At 43.3% G+C, this 22,241-nt stretch overlaps 1 protein-coding gene across 1 annotated transcript; it reads left to right on the forward strand.

Annotated features, from left to right (window-relative positions):
- Positions 1 to 540: 540 nt before the first annotated feature.
- On the forward strand, positions 541 to 21,252 carry Wdr82 (WD repeat domain 82). The gene is made up of 9 exons (XM_028756762.1): positions 541 to 997; positions 6,719 to 6,816; positions 10,800 to 10,866; positions 13,875 to 13,974; positions 14,438 to 14,554; positions 14,911 to 15,066; positions 15,463 to 15,532; positions 16,416 to 16,558; positions 18,648 to 21,252. The coding sequence occupies exons 1-9, from the start codon at positions 837 to 839 to the stop codon at positions 18,675 to 18,677; spliced, it is 942 nt and encodes a 313-aa protein (XP_028612595.1). The 5' UTR covers positions 541 to 836; the 3' UTR covers positions 18,678 to 21,252.
- Positions 21,253 to 22,241: the final 989 nt, after the last annotated feature.

Below are 22,241 nucleotides of genomic sequence, written 5' to 3' on the forward strand. Positions count from 1 at the left end.
TAAGGTTCCTCCTCCTCCCGCACTAGAAGTGAGCGATCTCATGCGCTTTTGTAAGTTTTAAAAGAAGTTCCAAGCTTCTCAAGTTCACATAATATATACCCAATTGAAAATTCCACTTAAAATTTGTGCAACTATATGTTGTACTTCATTCAAATAACAAATCGAAGCCTCCTGGCTTGGTGGTGTAGTGGTTAAATCACTCGGTGATGGGCTCACCTGATTCACACCCACACAAACAGGCAGGCCTCTCGGCCAGTACCGGCAGCCTGAGAGACACCTGCGTCTCCCTAGGGGTTGAGAGCACTCACAAAGGCATTAGTCCCGAGGCAACCTTAAGTCCTGCCCTCAAGAGAGGGTTTAGTTGTTCCACACCGGTAGGGCACCCACTTCATACCCGAGAACTGCAGGCAGCCACTACCGGGCCACCGCAAAAGGAGCCTGCCCGCTGACGTCATCGTCCCGCCTCCCCTCAGCTCGCGCCTCTGTTCCCGCCCCGCCCCCTTTCCCGGCGTTCGCTGCGGCACAAGCTCCTCGCCCTCTGATTTTGCCTCTCCATTCAAGATGGCGGACACAATGAGCCGGCGGAGCGCCGGTTGGCCCTGAAGTGACTCTGGAAAAGAACGGTCAGCGAGGTCCCGTCATCCCGGCGAGAGAGCGTTGCCTGAGGAAAAGGACGCGGCAATCCCACTGTCAGCCGCCCTTCTGCTCGCCTCCAGCGCAGCACCCGCACCGCCGGGGTTGGCCCTGAGCAGCCCGCCCGCTCACTCGCCTCTCGGCCCCGCCCCGGCCCTGCGCCGCCGCCGCCGCCGCCGCCTTCAGCAGCAGCAGCAGCCGCCATGAAGCTGACCGACAGCGTGCTGAGGAGCTTCCGCGTCGCCAAGGTGTTTCGGGAGAACTCGGACAAGATCAACTGCTTTGACTTCAGTCCCAATGGCGAGACGGTCATCTCTAGCAGCGATGATGACTCCATCGTGCTCTATGACTGCCAGGAGGGCAAGTGAGTGCGATAGTGGCCGGGTTCCGAGTGCCCCTCTCCTTCCCTCTGTCGCTGGTCCCCGACTGAGCCCCCCCCATTACGGCATGTGGTGCAGGCGCTCTTGCCAGGGCCGCCTCCATCCCACAGTGCTGCAGGAGATCCTCTTTAAGATGATGATGGTTGTTATTTCTGTGCCTTTGGCCTCTTCCGTGCGCGTTTTTCTCGCTTGCAAAACCCCACCTTGACCTTGACCTTTAAACGCCATGTCCGTGCACCCTGAAGCCGGACGGATAGCTCTTTGCACTCCTCTGATGACTGTCAGAATGTGCGAGTGGACTCTGAGCTCGATGCAGAACGATAGGAGTTGTTCTGTCCATCAGTGGCGTCAGCCCTCTGCCTTCACCGCGATGACCTGGATTTAGTCCTGGCACGGTGCCCGCCCCCTACCCCTCAGCTTCCCGCGCGGCTTTTTTGCTATCAGGCCCCGCAGGATGCAGTTTTTAAGCTGTCAGGATTTATTGATTGTGCCCATGTGAGATTGCTGGCCTTTCCCAGTACCAATACCCAGGCCTACAGTTAACTTGTTAAACAGCCTCTTGGAAACTTTTCTTTGCCAGACTCATGAGAACTTGGCCGCCCCATTCTGGTCAGAATGTGAGCTCCCTTTAAAACAAAGAAAGCATTCCGGAACAATTTAGTGTTTCCGTTTGGATTACAAAAAAAAGTTTACCGGTGTTTGGCGGCCCAGCCTGTAATCTCAGCATTTGGGCCACAGAGGCAGTCAGTCAGACCCCGAGTTCTGTACTTCATAGCCGAGACCCTGTCTCAAAACAGTTAAAAAACAACAACAGCACTGCCCGATTGTGGTTTGTTTATAATTATCAAAACTTTGGAATTCTGGAACTGGTTATGGAAATTATGTTAGTTGGAGAATTTGTGTATCTTTGCCATTTTCGTAACCTGGGTGTGAGGAAGACGTTGCCCGTCTCACCTCTGGAAGTCCAAGTCCTCGATAAGTAAACAGTGATGTCTTTTGTAGTAGAAATTGATTTAGGCTAAATTTGATTCCCTTTGTCAACTTCAGCTGCAGCTTAAGCAGATGTTTGGTTTCATAGCTACTGGTTTCGATATTTTGTTAAAGTTACCTATGTTTTTGAATCCTTGGCTTTTTCTCTACTTTTTCCAGCTGTTCCTTTTGCTTACTATTTTTTTCAAATAATAGTGTTCTTTTGGAACTTGTCTCTGAGTAAGGCTGTAGTAGAATGAACTGTATCTGATGTTCTTGATGTGTTTCCTCGCTAGAGCTCGAACAAAGTATTATGTAACTATCTCTGGACTGTGCTTTTTTGTGTGTGGGAGAGTTTCCTACAGTGGTGATCCTGGGGAAGAGAAAATTACTAGCTGGACAATTAGTTTATTTAAATTGATGTTCATATTTGTGTATTGATTATTATCATATACTGGTCTGACCATTTGATTCTGTTTGGAACTACAAGTAATTTGAAATTGGCTTGTTTGAGATGTTTAGTGCAGTACATAGAATCTTCACCGCTAAACTTGTAAGGAGCTGCATATCCCTATTCAAAGGAATAAACTACTAAGACTGTAAACTGTTTATTCAGACATGTGGCCTTTTTACATGATTGCAAACTTACAGAAAGTTACAATGCTCCAAAGAACTTTCTTGAAAAAAGAACTTTCTGCTCATCAGTGCCTGTAATTTCAGCACTTGGGAGGCTGGGGGTAAGAATTGGAATGCAACTTGAGTAGCATAGTAAGAGTCTGTCCCAAAAAAAGAAAATATAGGGGCTGGAGAGATGGTTAAGGGCACTTGCTGCTCTTACTGAGAGAATCAAGTCGATTCCTACACCCCCATGGAGGATTGTAACCATCTATAACTAGTTCCAGAGTATTTGACCTCCTACTTCTGATTTCCCAGGAGATGGCTCAGCTAGCTGTTAGGTTCCGAGTTCAATTCCTAGCAACCACATGGTGGCTCACAACCCTCTGTAATGGGATCTGATGCCCTCTTCTGGTGTGTCTGAAGACAGCTACAGTGTACTCGTATAAATAAATCTTAGAGAGAGAATTTGGGGGGGGCAGGATCTGGAGAGATAGCCCCGTGGTTAAGAGCACCTGTTAATCTTGCAGAGAACCTGTGTTCAATCAGCAGCACCCACATGGAGGCTCACAATTACATTTAACTCCAGTTCCAAGGGAGCTAATGTTCTCTTCTGGACTCCGTGGGCATCAGGCATGCATAGGGTGCCCATATATACGTGCAGACAAAACACTCATATACATAGAGTCAGTAAATCCCAAAAATTTTTTAGAAGAATAATCTAATAATTCCAACAGTAGAAGAAAATTACTGTTTCTTTGGAAGTAATATCTTTATTAGATAGTATCAGTATTAGAATTTGGGTGTTTGAAAATAGCTAAAACACGGTTGATTTTTATTAGTTGTTTTTAAGATACTACATCCCCAACAGTAGAATATTGTATGTAGCTATAGTGCTGACTGGCTTCCAACAGCAGTTCTCCTGCCTCAGTGCTTGGCTTAAAAGAATTTCTTTTTGCCGGGCAGTGGTGGTGCGCGCCTTTAATCCCAGCACTTGGGAGGCAGAGGCAGGCGGATTTCTGAGTTCGAGAGTTCGAGGCTAGCCTGGTGTACAGAGTGAGTTCCAGGACAGCCAGGGCTACAAAGAGAAACCCTGTCTCAAAAAAGAATTTCTTTTTAACTGAAAGTAGTTTTTCATACAATATTTCTCTTTTTAAATTTTACTTGTGCGGGAGGTGGTGGTGCACGCCTTTAATCTCAGCACTTGGGAGGCAGAGACAGGCAGATTTCTGAGTTCGAGGCCAGCCTGGTCTACAGAGGGAGTTCCAGGACAGCCAGGGCTACGCAGAAAAACCCTGTCTCAAAAAAACAAGAAATTTTACTTGTGTGTGAGCTTGCTGTACATGTGTAAGTCAGGACAACTTTCAGGATCTGGTGTGTTCCTCCCTTCCTGTAAGTCCTGGGGGATTGAACTTTGGTTATTGAGCTTGTGCTTTTAGTCTCTAAACCATCTCACCTGCCCAAAAAGGTGAGGGTTTTTTGTCTTTGTCTGCTTAAATGTTATAATGGAATTCATCCCTTTCTTCCTTCCTTCCTTCCTTCCTTCCTTCCTTCCTTCCTTCCTTCCTCTTGAAGGAATATATAGGGGTATTGCTTGTGGTTGGTAATACAAATTACCCAAAAAGCATTTCAAATTTTTTCTATTTATGTACACAACGCACACGCAAACTTTATATGCTTAGTTTGCCTTCTTAAGACTGTGATCTTATGTAGCCCAGGCTAACTCTTATGTGTCCAAGGCTGGCCTTGAACTCCTGATCCCAAATGCTGGATTATACATGTGTACCCTACCATTAGCACTTTACTGTTATTTTCTTTATTCATAGTTGCCTCCAGAATCATAATTTTAAAGAAGCTTACCAAAATACTTGAAAAATGAGTATGAAAAGATATATCCAATAGTAATCTAGGCTAGGCTCTTACTTTCAGAGTAGAACTGAAATAAAAAGTAGTTTTCTTTTGTTAGGACAAATGTGTTGGTGGGTTTTTTTTTTTTTGGATTTAAGACATACAGACCATATCTTAGTGGAACCAAGGTGTTTTTTTTTGTTTGTTTGTTTGTTTTTTGTTTTTTTTTAATACCACATGCTTTATTGTGCTTTTTTACTTGCAGGATTGAAGATAGAATCCAGGACCTCCATGCATGCTAGGCAAGCCTTCTATGACTGAGCCATATCTCCAGCCCTGTCTTCTATTGTAGATGGGCTGAAAGAGATGCAAAGTCAGCATGCTTAGCCTCACTTAATCAGTAGTTACCAAATACTAACTGCAGAGCAGAACTTCAGACAGTAGACTGGACTTGTAGTATTTGATTTCACAAAAGTCAGTCATATAGAAAGTATAGCACAACAAAGAACTCTTATTCAGAATAGGTTTCATGAAGCAGAAGGCCTCACCCTCTCTGACTTAACAATTGAAAGTGCAGATGATTGACTTGTAGACAGCCTGGGTCATTTGATTGCTCAACACGATGGTTCCAAAATAATTTGACATCAAGAAGGTAAACAATTCTTTTACATAAATTCAAACTCTTGGTGACTAGTAGTACACCAATCAATCTTTTACTACAATATTTGGGGAGGTGGAACTTTGAGACAGGGTCTCACATGGCTTCAAGTGTGATTTCCCCGTTTTTTGTTTTTTTTGGTGTTTTGTTTTGTTTTGTTTTGTTTTGTTTTGTTTTGTTTTGTTTTGAGACAGGGTCTCCTTCTGTAGTTAGGACTAACCTTAAATTGGTAGTGATCCTCCTGCCACAGCCTTTAGTGTTCTGACTAGAATTACAGATGTGAGCCACACCATATCTAGCTTAAAATTCTTGTAAGGTGTAAATGTATAAAACATGAAAACGTTTTCTTATTTTCTGACCTGGTTATTGTGGAGTGTTTTAGCATTCAAATTTTGTTTTCTAAAACTTGGCAGATCTGCCTGCCTCTGCATCCCAGAACTCAGGAGGCAGAGGCAGGCAAGGTATCTGTGAATTTGAGGACAACCTGGGCTACATGGAGAAAACCTGTCTTGGAAAACAAAAAATAAAAATAAAAAATATTACTTTAAATTGTTTTCTATTTGAGTTTTTAAAAAAAAATGCCTATTTTAAATAGCATGCAGCAGAAGGTTTGGTTGTAGGTTTTCCTTAGAGTCCTTTTATCTGATCATCAAGATTTGTGTTTAAGGGACTTAGGCATTTAGTTTTAAACTTTGGGTTGGAAACACACAGGTTTACATGAAAGTAAAAGCAAAAGGAACCATCAAGTATTTTTGTTGTGAGAGTTAGGCTTGTCTTCTGAAAGGCTCAGCTGCTACTTTGTACCTCTGGATAGGAAAGTTAGATATCTTCTAGAGCTAGTTATATCAGGAACATAAGCAGTGTTGCATTTGGTTTCAATTATGATAAATCATTGCCTTAGAAAGTGCTTGCTACGCCTTTAATCTCAGCACTTGGGAGGCAGAGGCAGGTGGATTTCTGAGTTCGAGGACAGCCAGGGTTATACAGAGAAACCCTGTCTCGAAAAACCAAAAAAAGAGAAAGTGCTTGCTAAATGAATGACTTAGGAAAGGTTACTGGTTTTGAGATACTCTCATATCCCTCTGTTGTGAGTCATGGTTTGTGATATTTCGTGTACTTTTTCTCAAGTAGATAGTCTTCCCAAAGTTTATATTTGAAGCCAGGTATGGTAACCCACTCTCACAATTCTAGCACTAGAGAAGCCCGAACAGGAGGATCATGAGTTCAAGGTCATCCTCAACTACATAGTGAGTTAGAGGCCGGGTGAGACCTTCCCTCAAGATTCCCCCTCCCTTGACTATTGTAGTAAAAGATTGAATTAATATTCTATATTTACTTTTATTTTCTAACCTGGGCTTTGGTGTTGACAAATGAAAGACTATTCTTGAGTTGCTATTACAGTTGATTTTCGTTTTCAGGAGATGGGGGCTGAGGACTGCAGGGGTGGCTCGGTTGTTAAGAGCTCATACTGCACTTGCAGGAGGAGACTCGAGTGTAGTCTTCTCATCCTCTCTGCCCTCTTCTATCCCTCGGGTGCTGCTGTTTATATGGAGAGCTGGAGTGTTGTGATGGCGGATTCTGATGGGTTTTGTTTTTCCCTCTGTTTGTTCATCAGACCAAAGAGAACCCTGTACAGTAAGAAATATGGTGTGGACCTCATCAGATACACTCATGCAGCCAACACAGTCGTTTACAGCTCTAACAAAATAGACGGTAAGCAAGCCTTTTTAGGAGATCATGGTGTTGGTTTCTTTGAAATACTTAACAAAATCTTTGTGAAAACTTGTGCTTGGTTATAGTTGGTTTAAACATTTCCCCTTAATGTTAGCAGTGCTGATTGTATTATTGAAAATGAAAGTGCTGGAAGCCAGCCACTAGCGCTTTGGGAGAACTGGGGACAGAAAATAAAAAGTGTTTGCAGTGTGGAGCAGGAAGAGTAACTCAGTTGTGTTTATGATTTGCACTCCTTGAAACTTGAAAGAATACTTTAGAAATCAAAAGGAAGAAATACGTGATACACAGCAATTAGTAAATTACTAGCCTTTTCATTTAGAATATGTATGTGGGGCTGGAGAGATGGCTCAGTAGTTAAGAGCACTTCCAGAAGTCCTAAGTTCAATTCCCAGCAACCACATGGTGGTTTACAACCATCTGTAGTGGAGTCTGATGCCCTCTTCTGGTGTGTCTAAAGCGAGCAATGATAGTGTACTCGTATGCATAAAATAAGCAAATAAATTTTTAAAAAATAGAATATGTATGTGGATTAAACCAGGTGTGGCACTTTATTTTACCTTGGCATTCCTGGCACTTGGGAGTCGAGACTGGAGGAATGGGAGTGCAGGGCTAGCCAAGGTACATGGTGAAACCTTATCTTCTAAGTGGCAGAGGGTTGTTGTAAACTTTTACACTTCTGACTGAGGGAGAATAAAACAAAATTTGCAAATGTAGTAAATGCAGAATGAAAAGGAGACCAAATGCAGGAAATTAAGAATACTGGGAAGTATTCTTAATACTGGGAAGTAGAAGTACTCCCAGCACTCAGGGAGGTTGGTGCACAGGGCCCTGGTTTGATCCCTACCTGGGCCATTGAGCATTTGTAGCTAGACCCTGTATTAAAAACAACAGAGAAACAAAAAGACTTCTAAATAGTGTGAAGATTTAGCTCTTCTATTGTTTGTGTCACACAGTGTGCTGAGCTCTGTGGTTGTAAATTCTAGGAATACTTTTTGTTTTGTTTTAGAGTAAAGGTATTTTTAAGAATTGAAACTTCCTTTTTAATAACTAGTCTCTGCTTTTGACTGATTCCTCTTCAAATTCCTAAGTTGACAAAACTGTCTTGGTGGTTGAACTGTCACATGCTTGTTATTTTATCTAATTTTAGTCTTATTAGTACTAGTTTACTAGTGCACTTTTTGCAGTAAGATTTTTTCGTTTTGGTTTATTGAGATAGTATTGCTGTAATTCAGGTTGCCCTTGAACTCATGACGTTCCTGCTTATACTCTTGAGTACTGAGATTACAGGTCTGTTCCACCATGGCAGGCACAGTAGATTCATTTTTACTTCTGTATGTGTGCATCTCTGTGTGGGTGCGTTCCTGTGCCCTTGGGCCAGAGTAGGGCATCAGGTCCCCTGGAGCTGGTGTTGCAGGCAATTGAGCCATGTGATGTGGGTGTTAAGAACCAAGCTCAGGACCTCTGGAAGAACAGCAAGCACTGTTAAACCACTGAGCCATCCTTGTGACATTACTTTTTTTTTTTTTCTTAAGATTTTTTTTTGATTGTGGGGTGGGGGGGTATGTGCACATGTGCCCACAGAGTCCAGAAGTTGTCAGATTCTGGAGTTGGCGTTACAGGCTCTGATGAGCTGTCTGATGTGGACATGGGGAAAGGAAGCTCAGGTCCTCGGCAAGGGCAGTGTGTGCTTGTAATCACAGTGACGTATTTTGCCTCCCTCCCTATTTTGATACAGGCTCTCACTGTGTAGCCCTGGCTGGCCTTGCACTCTGTGTATAGATCAGGTTGGTCTTAAAATTAAGCTTACAGGAACCCTCCTTGGTGCTGGGATTAAAGGTGAGCACCACCATGCCCAGCCATTCAGCAAGGATAACTTAGATTGCCGTTTTAACCTGTCTCAAAGCAAATGGGCAGGCAGAAGTCTTTCTTTAGTGAGATCTGAACTTGATTTTAGTACATATCTAATAGTCTATTTTTCATGTCTGTGTCAGATGTAGTTTTCTAAGCAGGCAATGACATTGATGCTTTTGGGTAAGGATAAATACTAGGATCCTGAGGGTGATATATATATATATATATATATATATATATATGTATATGTGACTGGTGTATTTCTTTTGTTGGGTTGTTTTCTGAACAATTAAACAATTCTCCAAATATGGTACAAGATGAGGCAAATGTGTGGTGCTTGCAGCTTTGCTGCCTGGCCTGCTGTGGGGATGTTGCCTTTCCTTCCTCAAGTGCGTCCTGCAGAGCTCCTCCAGTGCTCCATTCTCTTTTGCCTGATTCCAGGCTGAGGTAGTAGTTTGTACAGTTTGAGGGTCTATGATACCACCCGGTACAGGAGATAACTGTACAGGCCACTGCCTTGCCAGGAACAGCGCACCAGCTACCAAGTGGGGCGGAGAAGATGGTGAAGCCCTGCTCATCTCTGGGATTCCAGGTAATGGGAGGGGATCTCTCTTTAGGTTGGGTGAGTAGTTCCTGGCACTAGAAGAACCAGAAATGCTTTAGTTGTCATTTGAGAGGTTGTTCAGATAATCCTAATACAACTCTGTTACAGAATATATAGAAAAGGTTCTTTTTTCTCTCTCTTAAAGGTAAATAAATACCCTCTCATTAGAAAGCATCCCTGCAAGCCAAGTGTGTTGCTTATACCAGTGATCCCAGCATTTGAGAGGCTGAGGCTGGAGGATTGCTGCTTTTTTTGAGGCTAGCATGGGCTGTATAATGGGTTCCAATCTAGCACTGACTGTAGAGTGAGACCCTGTCTCAAAAAAAGAAGAAAGGTAGAAGAAAAAAAAGCTCACTCTTGCAAGCCACTTGATACTTAGCACCTCAATTTTGGTGCCATGTTTTCTATTATTTGTTTCTCTTCCTAATTTTGTTTGTTTTCATTGATGTTTCAGTTTGTTTTTTGAGACAGGGCTTCAGAAAATATATCCCATGCTGGTTTCCAGGGTGCTGAGATTATAGAGTCACTACGTCATCTTTTTTAGGAGCATAGTACTTTCTAGTTCTATTCTTACCTTTGTGGTGCTGGGGATTAAGCCACTGGCCTCACCCACTGAGGGTATGCACTATGCACTGAGCTGCATACCCAGCCTCACTTCATTCTACTGTCAATGTAATCTTTTTCTTTTCTTTTTTCCTTTTTTCCTTTTATGTGTATGAGTGATTTGCTTGTATGTGTATCTATGTATTATGTATGTGTCTGGTGCTCGGGGACGTTAGAAGGGGATGTCGGATCCCCTGGAACTGGAAGCACAGATGGTGGTGAAACCATATGGCTCCTGGGATGGAGGCCTAGTGCTCTAAGTTGCTGAGCCGTCTCTCTAGCCCCTGTTGCTTACTTTTCTAGATAGACTTCTTGATTTTTCCTCTCTCAGTCTTTCGTTCTTTGACAGAGTCTGTCTATGTAGCAGCATTCACAAACTAACTGTGTAGCCCTCTATTTGCTCTTCTGATGCTCAGCATAAGATTTATCACTTTGCAGACACTAAAATTAGTGTCTATAGCGATTTTTTTTCCTTGCTAGGAAATACTTATGCAGGACAAGTTGAATTGTAAGTTGCAAAGAATCCAAAGATTGGTAACAAAACTAATTTTTTTTTAAATGTAGTTTTTACTCTGAGTCTCCCAAACCCACCTGCCTCATTGCTGCAGATTGAACTCTGAGCTTCACACACACTAGGTGAGCACATCACCATTGAATTGTACACCTAGGCCCCAAAATGGTGATATTACATGTTTGTATAAATGCTGTCAACTGAAAATTAGGGTTTGGAGTTATAGGACTCTATTTATGCACTCAGGCTGCTGAGAGAGGTTGTTGATGTTCATCTGTAATTTCCTTGTGTGACAGAATATAGTATGTTCTTAGGTTTTGTCTTTTCAAAAGTAAAAATGAACATAAGTTCCATTTAAATAGTACAATGTCTTCCTTGTTTGTTTTCTTACAGATACTATTCGTTACTTGTCCTTGCATGACAATAAATACATCAGATACTTTCCTGGACACAGCAAGAGGTAAGACAGTATTACAGTCACACTTCCTTCATCCCTTGGGTAACTCAGATTGGAGAAGAGGGGAGAGGTTTTGTTAGTGAATCCAGCGCTCCGCTCCTCACTGCTGAAGAGTGCTGCTCAGTGCTCCTTCCTTCATCTTGTTAACCGATCTGTCAGTTCTTGATTTACTGAGGTTATGGAAGCAGGAGATGGGCTTCAAAGATAACCATAGAATCCGTTAAAATGTAAGTACAGTACTAGACAGTTGGAGTCACGCCTTTAATCTCAGCAAGTCTCAGAAGGGAGAGACACCGGCCGGGTCTGGGAGTTTGCGGATAGCCTGGTTAATACAGAGAAACCCTGTCTTGAAAGGGGGTTGGGGGGAGGCTTAAGTAAGGAGCTGGGAGTATAGCTTGATGGCTAAGCATATGCTTAGCATGTGGACGGCTCTGGATTCGATTTTCCACACTAAGAAAGTGTAGCTAAGTTAAGTGTAGCTCTGTGCAAGACCATGCTTGCCATACAAGAATCTGTGTCTGTGTGTGTCTCTGTTAGAAACCATGTGAACTAAAGTTATTAGGTGGAAACTTAGACTGTAAACATTAGACTTGGTATTTAGCAACACCAAATCCTAGATAGCTCTTAACCAAAGAACCATTTGCATTTATGAGGCCTTCCACTGCAGAGGCCAACATTTGTGTTGGGCTGTACATGAAAAATGTCCCATATGTGAAGGGTTTTTGTTGTTATTGTTTGTTTTCATTTATGTATGTAACACATACATATGGGTGTTTAGTCTACATGTATATGTGCACACCAGGAGAGGTCACTAACCACTGAGCCCTCTCCAGCTCCCCCCACCCCCACCCCTTTGAGACAGGGTCCTTGGCTGTCCTAGAACTCACTGTGTAGACCAGGTTGACTTACAGAGATCTGTCTGTCTCTACCTCCTAAGTGCTGGGACTACAAACATATGTTAATACAGTTGATGCAGAGCTGTGTAGCATGGTGCCCTGACAGGTATTGTGTCCTTTTGCTATCTGTTCACCTTTGGGCTTCAACAATAGGCCAAAGAAATTATTCCACCCAGGCCTTTACTTTGTGAGCCAGTAAGTGTAATTGTGGTTGCTTATAGGAGCACAGGGAACTGAAATGGCATCTCCCTCCTCTCCCAGGTGATTGTTAACTCCTTATATGTTTTTGAAGGATCAGGGTCTTATGAGGGTTCCTCGATAGCAGCTACAACTGTTCTGACTACAAGAGGGCCATGTCATGCCTAAAGGATTACAGGAGAGACGGCTGAGAGCTGCCTGTTAGAAGTGGTACTTCTGTACGGTGCAGTGATACATAACTTCTAGCCCTCAGGAGGCAGAGTCTCTGAGTTAGAGGCCAGTCTAGCGCTCACAAGCTCTAGGAAGGCCAGGGCTACACAGAGAGATCCTGTCTCAAAAAGCAAGCAAACAACCACCAAAAAAAAAAGTGTACTCTAGCTGAGCGAGGTGGTACATTCTTAGAATTCTAGTGCTCTGGAGGATGTGTTAGGAGAATTGTTAGAATTGAAAGGCAGCTTTGGATACATAGTAAATTAAAGGTCATCCTGGGATACATATTAACATCCTGTCTCAAACTCCTTACCCATCAAAGTAATTAAGTAAAGAAATTGCACTTACAAGCAGGTTGGGGTATTTCTGTGTTGCTGAAAACAAGATGTGTTAGTTGCTGTGTAATATCAAAGAATAGGCCACTGGTCATTTTTGCTCTGGTGTTGGCACCACGACTTGGCAGGTAAGTTTCCTTAGGGCCAGGGTTTTTGTTCTTCTTACATTCCCTGTGCTTATCAGCTGATCCCTTTTGTATCAACTGAGACCTTCTCTGAACTTTTAGAGCTAAACACCGTGACAAAATTGCATATTTATAAGCATTCTGCTGGCTGTGTTATATTGATGTGGCAGCATGGGCTACATGGAACCTTATCTCAAAATAAATAAAATAGGAAACATTTAGTGATCTATGTATGTATATATGTAGTAGGAAATCCCCACTGCTATAATTCCAGAATATTTTCATCACCCCTAAGAGAAACCCTGTACCCATTCGCAGCCATTCATCTACGTGCTGTTTCTCTAGATCTCCCTATAACTGACATCAAATGTGGCCTTTTGTGTTTGGCTTCTTTCATGTAGCATGATGTTTCTGAAGTTCATCCCTGTTGTCATATGAATTAGCACTTAGTTTCTCTTTATTCTCAAATAATGTTGTGTCATGTTTTTGTAGTTGACGTCTTGTTGGTTTATTAGTTAGTGTGTATTTGGGTTATTCCCATTTATAATGCTACTGTAAACCGTGAACATTTTTGTGTAGACATTTTCACTTTGCTCAAATATATATATCTAGGAGTAGAGTTTCTTGAGTCACATAACTGTCTTTCCAGAGAAAGTAAGGTTTGTTTGTTTGGGTTGGTTGGTTGGTTTTTGGCTTCTCTATGGTGGGGTAGAGAATCAGGCTTGGAACTCATACGTAGATCAGACTGGCACTGAACTCAGATCCATCCACCTGCCTCTGCCTCCCAAGCACCTCCGCACCCATCCTGAGGAAGGCTTTTGTAGAGCGTGTGTACAACTTATTTCATCAATGGTGTATAAGGAGTTCTAATCCTCCCCATCCTCCTCTTCCCCAGCACTGAGCCAGCCTTTTATGACAGCCATTAGTGGGTGTGGACTAGTATCTCACTGTGCTTTTGATTCTCAGTAGAATCACATATTTCGTTTTTAACACTACCACTGAGCTGTATGGCTCCAGCCTGAGAACCATACTTTTTTCTTGTACACTTTTTTTTTTTACGTTGGTTTGTTTTTTTCTTCATTGTATTAGCTGCTCTCGGTTGCTTCAGATAAGTTTGTGTATGCTTCTTAAGATGTTAGTCTTGTGAAAACAGGTATTTATATATAGGCAGGCAGAGTGGTTTAGGATTCACATCCAATTTTTGCTCATATTTTGCTTCAACTCCTATTTATCTTGATACATTGCAGGGTGGTGGCCTTGTCCATGTCACCTGTGGATGACACTTTCATTTCTGGGTCTCTTGATAAGACCATTCGACTCTGGGATCTCCGGTCTCCTAACTGCCAGGTAATGGTACCTCACAGTTACATTTTTGAGGATTTTCTGTGGAAAGCATTATTAGCTCTCCCTCTCAGTTAAGGGAGACAACAGTGATTCCATTTTGGGATCCCAGAGTCTTGTTATGTGGCAGAAAAACCTTTTACTAGTTGGCTACTTTGTGATAAGCAAATATCCTACTCCAGAGCAGACTGCATTATAATGTGGCTTAGTGCTTAAAATAGGTTGCCTAGAGCCTTTAGCCTCAAGGAATCTGTTTCTCTTTGAACTCTGTAATGTTGTAGATACGGTTGATTGGAAATGCATTGTATGGTGACTTTTGACACTTTAGTCAGAGTTTTGTTTGTTTACTTTAATCTTTTGTAGGTAGGCTGGGTACAATTCCTATTCCTTCCTTAGTTTTCATGGAAGAAGTCAATGGTTGAGTAGTGGGCTCCTTCCTTTATTAACTCGCTGTCTTCTTCTCTCTTAGGGCCTCATGCATCTACAGGGCAAACCCGTCTGTTCCTTTGATCCAGAAGGGTTAATTTTTGCCGCAGGTGTCAACTCAGAAATGGTCAAACTTTATGACCTTCGTTCTTTTGATAAGGTAAATCTTTGAATCCTTGAGCTATCTTGAGATTGCAGAAATTTCGAGGGCAACTTTGGACATTTGAGAACCCTTTCTGGGCTGGGCATGGTGGCATGCACCTTTAATCCCAACACTCGAGGGCAGATGCAGGTGGATCTCAGTGAGTTCCAGGCCACCCAGTGCTACACATAGTGAGACCTATCCAAAAAGACTGCCTTCCTGTGGTGGAGGAGGCAGATGGTGGCTAATAGTAGCAGAGATTCGCCCTTTGCTGTCCACTTGGGAAGACTCTAGATGGGTAGGGTAGAGAATAAGAAAAGGAGTTGTAACAGAGGTGTATGTGGAGTTTGGGAACTGCTATTTTTGTCTTGCAGGGACCATTTGCAACCTTTAAGATGCAGTATGATCGGACTTGTGAGTGGACAGGACTGAAGTTCAGCAATGATGGCAAACTGATACTCATCTCCACCAATGGCAGCTTCATCCGTCTCATTGATGCATTCAAGGGCGTGGTGATGCACACGTTTGGGGTGAGCTAACAGCTTTTGAGTCATGGCTGTTTCTTTGCTCATAAGGCCTGGGTCAGGAATGCTGTTAGCTGGATGGTAGAGATCAGTGGTTACACTTGACTCAGTGAGTGCTGAGGTGTGGGCTTGTATTTTCCTGAACATGAACTTGACTTCATTTGAATTGGAATTGAATTCACTTCTCTCTCACAAAGTGACCAGTTTGCCTTTTAAATATATTAGTAAAAATAAAAAGGTTTTTTTCCCTCTCCCTAAATATGGGGCTGCGGTTGGGAGTGTTTTGTGTGGGAATAGCTACATTATGTGGCATTGCACAAAGACGTTTGGTGGGAGGGGTTGTGTGTTGGGTTGGTTTTTATTACCTATCCTAGAATGAGAAACACTCTTGTTTTGTTTCAGGGTTATGCTAACAGCAAAGCTGTTACGCTCGAAGCTTCATTTACTCCAGATTCACAGTTTATTATGATTGGTGAGCTGCCTTTTGTTGTTGTTGTTTCTGTTTCTGATACTCTGCATGTTTGTTATCAAGGAAAGTACCTTCAGATTTTGAAGTTTCCTTTACTTGGTACCCATAAGCATACATGTAGTGCCAAGTGTGGAGGTCAGAGAGCACCCAGGAGTCAGTTTTCTCATTGAGTTCTATGGATCAAACTCTCAGGTCCTTGGATTTCCTGGCAGGCCACCCTTACCTTCCGAGCCACCTTGATGGCTCTTTTCATTTTTTTTTGCAGTGGTCTTATTATACAGCCATCTGACTTTGAACTTGCTGCGTAGTCAGGAATGACCTTGGATTTCTGACTCTCCATCTGCCAAGTGCTAGGATTGCAGTCATGAGCCGTCACACAGGCTCATGAGTTCCTTATTAGAACTGAAATGTGCTGGTGTTTTCCTTCCTGGCCTTTAGAGTTAAGCTCTAGAGTACTACTCTACTGCAGTCCTAGTGTTCAGTACTCTTGCTGGCTAGATGTCAGCAGGCTCATAGTATTTAGTCCCTTTCTAGATGGGAATGTTGGAGTTACTTAGGAACTGACTTAGGAATGGTGCAATACTCCTACATACCTAATCACCAAAACTTGGGGCTGTGATTGGGAGACAGAGACAGGAAAGCTGGGAATTTGAGGTTGACTTGGACTACAAAGAGAGTTCAAGGCTACTCTGGACTATATAACAAAGCTAAGTCTCAGAAGGGAACAAATAATTAGGTCAAGATCAATTCCCTGTGTGTCCCTCCATTGTCCTCTTGGTTTCTGCTAAGGAATACATCCTGGAACTTTTATCAGATTGCAGTTGATCTTTTTTTTCACTTGTCTTTATTTACCTCTTGAAGTGTTATTGTCTTGATCATTCTTTAGGTTCAGAAGACGGCAAAATCCACGTCTGGAATGGAGAGAGTGGTATAAAAGTAGCTGTATTGGATGGTAAACACACCGGTCCAATTACCTGTTTGCAATTTAACCCCAAGTTTATGACCTTTGCCAGCGCCTGTTCTAACATGGTATGTGGACAGTGAAAGATGGTTTCCATATAGAGATTCTCTTTGTTTGGGGTGGTGGGTACCTCAGACAGCAAGCTGTGTTCCACATAGTAAAAGTTTGTGTTTCAGAAGTGATGGCTTCCCTGTTACCCTGAATCATAGATACCTGACTGGGCTGGTCTTTTTACTTTAATTCCTTTTCCAGTAAGATGGGATCTACTGGGCAATGGTGGAGCACACCCGTAATCCCAGCACTTGGGAGGCAGAGGCAGGTGGATCTCTGAATCCGAGGCCAGCCTGGTCTACAGAGTGAGTTCCAGGACACCCAGAACTACATGGATAAACCCTGTCTCAAAGAAAAGCTGTAAGATGGGATCATATATGCTCTCCCAAGAGATTTACAGGGCGTATTTTGCTCTGGCCTTAGATTTTAGGTTCAACCTATTTAGGCTCTCTTGACATTAGTTTTAACCCTTAAGATATTCTGACTAACCTTTTATAGGTGCATCCTTTCAGGGGTTTTGAATATTGTTTTGCTTTGGTTTAGCTTTTGGAAATAAGGTTTCTCTAGCCAGGCTGATTGTATATTCACATTAATCCACCTGCCTTAGTCTCCTGAATGCTGAAGTGAGAGGTGTAGGCTGCCATGCCTGGTGACCTTTCTATTTCCAGATTCTTTTCCATTGAATTTCTCAAAAATTCTTCTAGTGGTTCATAATTAGCACTTAACTTTGGTTTTGTTTATATATATGTGTGTGTGTGTGTGTGTGTGTATGTTTTTCTTATTTTCTCATTCGAGTCAGGGTTTCTCTGCAGACCTTGTTGTCTTGGAACTGAGAGATCCTCCTGGCTCTGCCTCCCAAGCACTGGGATTAAAGGCATGTGTCAACATGTCCAGCTCTATTTTGTTTTTGTTTTTATTTTGTATTCTTGAGCATGTGGAACATGTGCCATGGCACACATGTAGAGGTCAGAGGATGACTCGTGGGAATTTGTTCTCTACTTTCACAGTGTGGTTCCAGGGATCAAATTCAGTCAGGCTTAGCGACAAACACCTTAATCTTAGCACTTGGGAAGTAGAGGCAGGAGAACCAGGAGTTTAGTCCAGCCTGGGTTATATGAGACCCTGTGTCAAGCTGTCAAACTGAAAACAAGAAAACAGCTCTGAGGGTATAGAAATGTTCACTGCTATGCATGATAACCTGAATTTGATCTCTGGAACTTAGAAGGAGAAAAATCAACTCTCACAAATTGAGAGAGGGTGTGTGTGTGTGTACAAATACACAAATGTAACTCTAGAAAACAGAACCTGGAGATAGGTGATAAGTGAGTTTTGGTCTCTGGTTTCCCTTGAAGTCTGTCCATCACTAGGGAGGCCCTTGGATGAGGCAATTCACTTTTGCCTTTATCCAGAAGATAGTGCCCACTCTTCCCCTGATACTGAAGCCTGAGCCTGGGGCCTTTACTACTGAACTGCACCTAGTCCATTTCTTGTTTTTAGAAATCAAGAAGATAGCACCATAAGAAATATAGCAATGGCTCGAAATTGTGGCTTAGAGTACTTGCTTGTTGTGTGTGAAGCCCTGGCTGGCTCCGTCCCTCCACTACTAGAAGGACAGAAGGAAACTAATTTAAGCTAGGATGTGTTAGTACACACCTGTAATCTAAACATTTGGAAGGTAGAGGTACGAAGATCAGTTCCGGGTCATCTTTGAGTATATAGTGAGTTTGAGGTCAGCATAGGACACAGAAAGCCAAAAAGCCACCTAGCCCTCAAAGGTAACAAAACCATCTCATCCAGCCCTTCTTTCTTCTCAGACTCTGGAAGGAGAGGGTATGATTGAGGCCACCTTGAGATTAACTATAAGGTCAGGTTACCCACGCGGTACTACTGTTTCCTTAACACACTGGGCAACTGTGGTGGGTACAAGGGAGGGAGTGAGTGTTAGAAGTAAACAGAGCCAGCTTTCAGGGTCTCAGACTTCATAATAGAGACAAATCAGGAGTAAGGGTCAGCAGACTGTAATTCCTTCACTATTGGGGTTGGGCCCCTTGACTGGTATCTCCATACTGAGAGATGCCTAAAATCTGATATGTGTTTTCCTTCCAGGCCTTCTGGTTGCCCACCATTGATGACTGATGCTGACACTGCTGGGCTGTTTGTACAGTGAGGGCAGCCAACAGGGAAAAAAGTCAAGAGGTGACTGAGATGACAGTGGGATTGATTGATCATTTGACTGGGCCTGCATAACATCTTTCCACATGGCCTTCCCAGGGATGTGCTGTCCATCTGCTCTAAGGAATTACTTTGCTGAGCACCTTCAAAAGGACTCTTGGTGCTGCAGATTCAGTTCTTTCCAGCTCTCACTGCGCCCAGCTCTTCAGAGTGTGACTGGACTCATGATTAGGTTACAGTGGGGCTCTTGAACCCCTTCAATTTTGAATGTACTTGCTGCTGAGGAGCCAGTGAAGTCACCACTTTCTGCACATCCTTCTCACCCCAGAAATGCATGGGAAGCCACGGTTCTGGTTTTGAGATGCTAGGGCAGCTCAGCACCCCTTGCCCTCACCCTGCATGTCTTGTTACTGGGTCTCCCTGTGTAATTAATTGTGGCATTATTCCACAACCATCATGTTTCTTAGGTGCCAAACATTTACAAAAATAAGTCTTCATATACCTTGGGGTCAAAGAAAGGGACAACTACAGAAGGACCTTGTTTGTCAGGAGGCTATACAGTATTCCTGAATAGGTGGGTGGGGCAGATCTTGGGCTTAGATGTTTGCTAACAAAAGGCCCAAGAGTCTGGAAGGGAGGGAAGGGGGTAGCAGGTAAATTCTGAGAGCTGAAAGGTTTAGCAGCCTGGTGCAATTCCCCCATCAAGACAATCCCACAGTCTTTTTGGGGGGTCCTACCGAGCTTGGCTTGTACAAAAGCAAGGTAGTAGTTTATTTTTGTACCTGAGTCACATCACGTTTTCCTGTGGGCCAGTATTGTGGATCGAGTCTGAGTTGTTTACACTGATGCCTTCCTTCCCTGCCCACCACAAATTGTGTACATAGTCAGCAGATGAAACCCCTCTTCTCCAGCTCCTCCCCAAGAGCTGGCTCTAGGCCTGTGTTATATGTTACATTTAGCCTTTTTATATATGACCCTTGATCTGTTTGTATTTGAACAGTGTGTGTGTCCACTTAAATATATTTGTGTAGACATGCACATTACATATGTGTATATGCCTGTCTGTCATCTAGTTTATCAAGGGTTCAGCAGGAGAGGGAGCCCTGCAGCTGAGAGTGACTCTTTGTGGCTAGTGTGTGCCACAACTGCTAGTCTTCTCTGTTCACCTTAGGGTACAACATGAAGCAGAGCTTCTAGTGTTTGCTGTTTCATGGCAGCTAAGTGGGGGCCTTGGGGTGACTCCCTTGTGCTCTTGAAGCCACACTTTGGGGCCCTCTCTACAGTATTAGAGTCTTTTTTCTTTTTTTTGCCTGATTATGCTCTGTCTGCATCTGTATGTGTGTGAGAGTCACTTTTGCATGGCTTCTGTGCCTGGCTTGTGACATTTAGGGACAGGGTGCTGGAACCACAGTGTTTTTAGTTTGTCAGAACTTAGCCAATCATAAGTCACTGTCACCTGCTATGTCTACACTGTTGCCTTTTTTCTTGCTTTTCCTGAGAGACTTTAGCTAGGCCCAGACTAGATGAGTTGCAGTTGACCTTTTCTTCCGAGCATGGCAGCCTTAGAGTAGAACAAATGGCCATCAAACAGTGATGCAAGCAGTATCCCTGCAGATCCAGAACTCAAGACCCAACAGGTTGTGATTTGCCCCAGAGTACCCAGCTGCTAGGGCGGTGGCAGTCGGGCCATCACTGCTTCTGTTCAGCAGCAGACAGCCTTCCAGTCACCAACACTTATTTTTTAAGCAATTACTTTTTGACTTGTTATTCCAACCAAAAAGTTGGACTGACACTGAAGTCTCTAAGTATTGCTGAACAAATCTGCTATAAAATTCTGCCTTCCCAGAGTGGACCGACAGTAGGAACCAGGTAGTGGAGCTGTTACTGCCCATCTTCCGGGTTTTAAGAGTCCATGTTTGAAAGAACTGTTGAGGGCAAATGTCTCTAACTGTAGATTAATACGGCTGCATAGCCTGAATTTAGAGTGGCTTGCCTGACCGCAGGAAATGATCTCAGTGTCCAGGGCTGAGGCGGCATGCTCTTGGAAGACATACAGCCTCACAGCCTTGCTGGGCCCTATGGCCACAGAGCTGAGTTCTGAATTAGTAGGAAAAGGTGCAACTGGAATTTACATGGTCACAGGGTAATAAGAAAGGGAGAAAGCAGAGGTGGCAGTTTGGGGGTGTGTTCCTGAGATGTATTCACTGTTGTTGAAAAATCTGCCAGAGCCACTGCTCTCTGTGTGACAGCTAACACTGCACTGTTCAACCACCAGCCACTGGGGTGTTTTTTAATAAATTACTCCCTGTTGTAACTGACAATTAGTGCTTATGAAGGAAAATGGGGAGATCTTTAAGAACCAGTTTGCCACCCACCCAAATGGTACCACTGTTAATCCTGATGTTACATGTTCCTTTAGATCTCTTTGTGCATAAACTTTGGTGTTTACATAGTTGTTACTCTACTGTACATACAATTTTGTCCTTTTTGTACTTAACATATAAACTTTTTTTTGCCATGTTACCAGTCGTAAACAGGATTTTATGATTTATAGTCTCTTCTATTGAGTTTCTGTAACATTCCCTGGTTCATGTCTCACAGAATGGGTTGTTCCAACATCTTGGCTCATGTGGAAATGCTGGCCCTCCTCTAGGCCTTTGAGCAACAGAAACACACCCCTCCCAGACACAGTCCCTTAACCCCAGATGCCAATTAAATTACCACAGGCCCAGTAATGGGTAGCTAGAAAAGGTGAACTTGACTCAACCCCGATCTTCAGAGATCACCTCACTGCCTTGTGTCCCACACTGTTTACTTCAAACTTTGATCAGATTGGCAAGCTCTTGTTAGAATAAATTGTATCCTCCCAGGCCCTGTTTGATGGAAGGTAAGCATCTGGCAGAGGGCCTGCTGAGCCACTGCTTGGCCAATGCATTGGAAATCATTGGAACTCTAGGATCTGCTTCCTTGACAGAACCAGAACAGCTGAAAACCTTGACCTGCCACTTTGGAAGAAAATATTCTGGCTTGATATGTTGACTATGTTGGCTCTCCTGCTCAAACTGCTCTAAGAATGAGCCCTCAAAGCCTGGTGGGAATGTCCAACAAGGTGGGTCAGCAGCTAAAAGTTCTTACCACATAAACATGATGACCTGAGTCCAGTCCCCATATCCCATGGTGAAAGGAGAAAACCCACTTTCTGAAAGTTGTCCTTAGGTTTCCACACATGCCATAGCATTTACATCCAAAGTCCCAAATTTAAAAAAGGGAAAGCCTGCTGCAGCTACTGCTATGATGTGCTTGCAATAGACCTGGTATGCCTACTCTGTACTGTGTGAACAAGAGGAACAGAGTAGGCTGAGGGGCTGCGCTGGCTGGCTTAGCAGTTAGTATGGCCAAGAGGCAGGCACAGGATGTTGTCTACACTTTGCTCTGAGAGGATATGGAGGAATGTGCTGAAGAAAGAGGAAGCTAAACTTGGCAGCCTTACACAGTACCACTCTAGCATCTATCAGCTGCCTGCCTGGG

Source organism: Grammomys surdaster, unplaced genomic scaffold (assembly GCF_004785775.1).
Source record: "Grammomys surdaster isolate TR1022 unplaced genomic scaffold, NIH_TR_1.0 126131, whole genome shotgun sequence".
NCBI lineage: Eukaryota > Metazoa > Chordata > Mammalia > Rodentia > Muridae > Grammomys > Grammomys surdaster.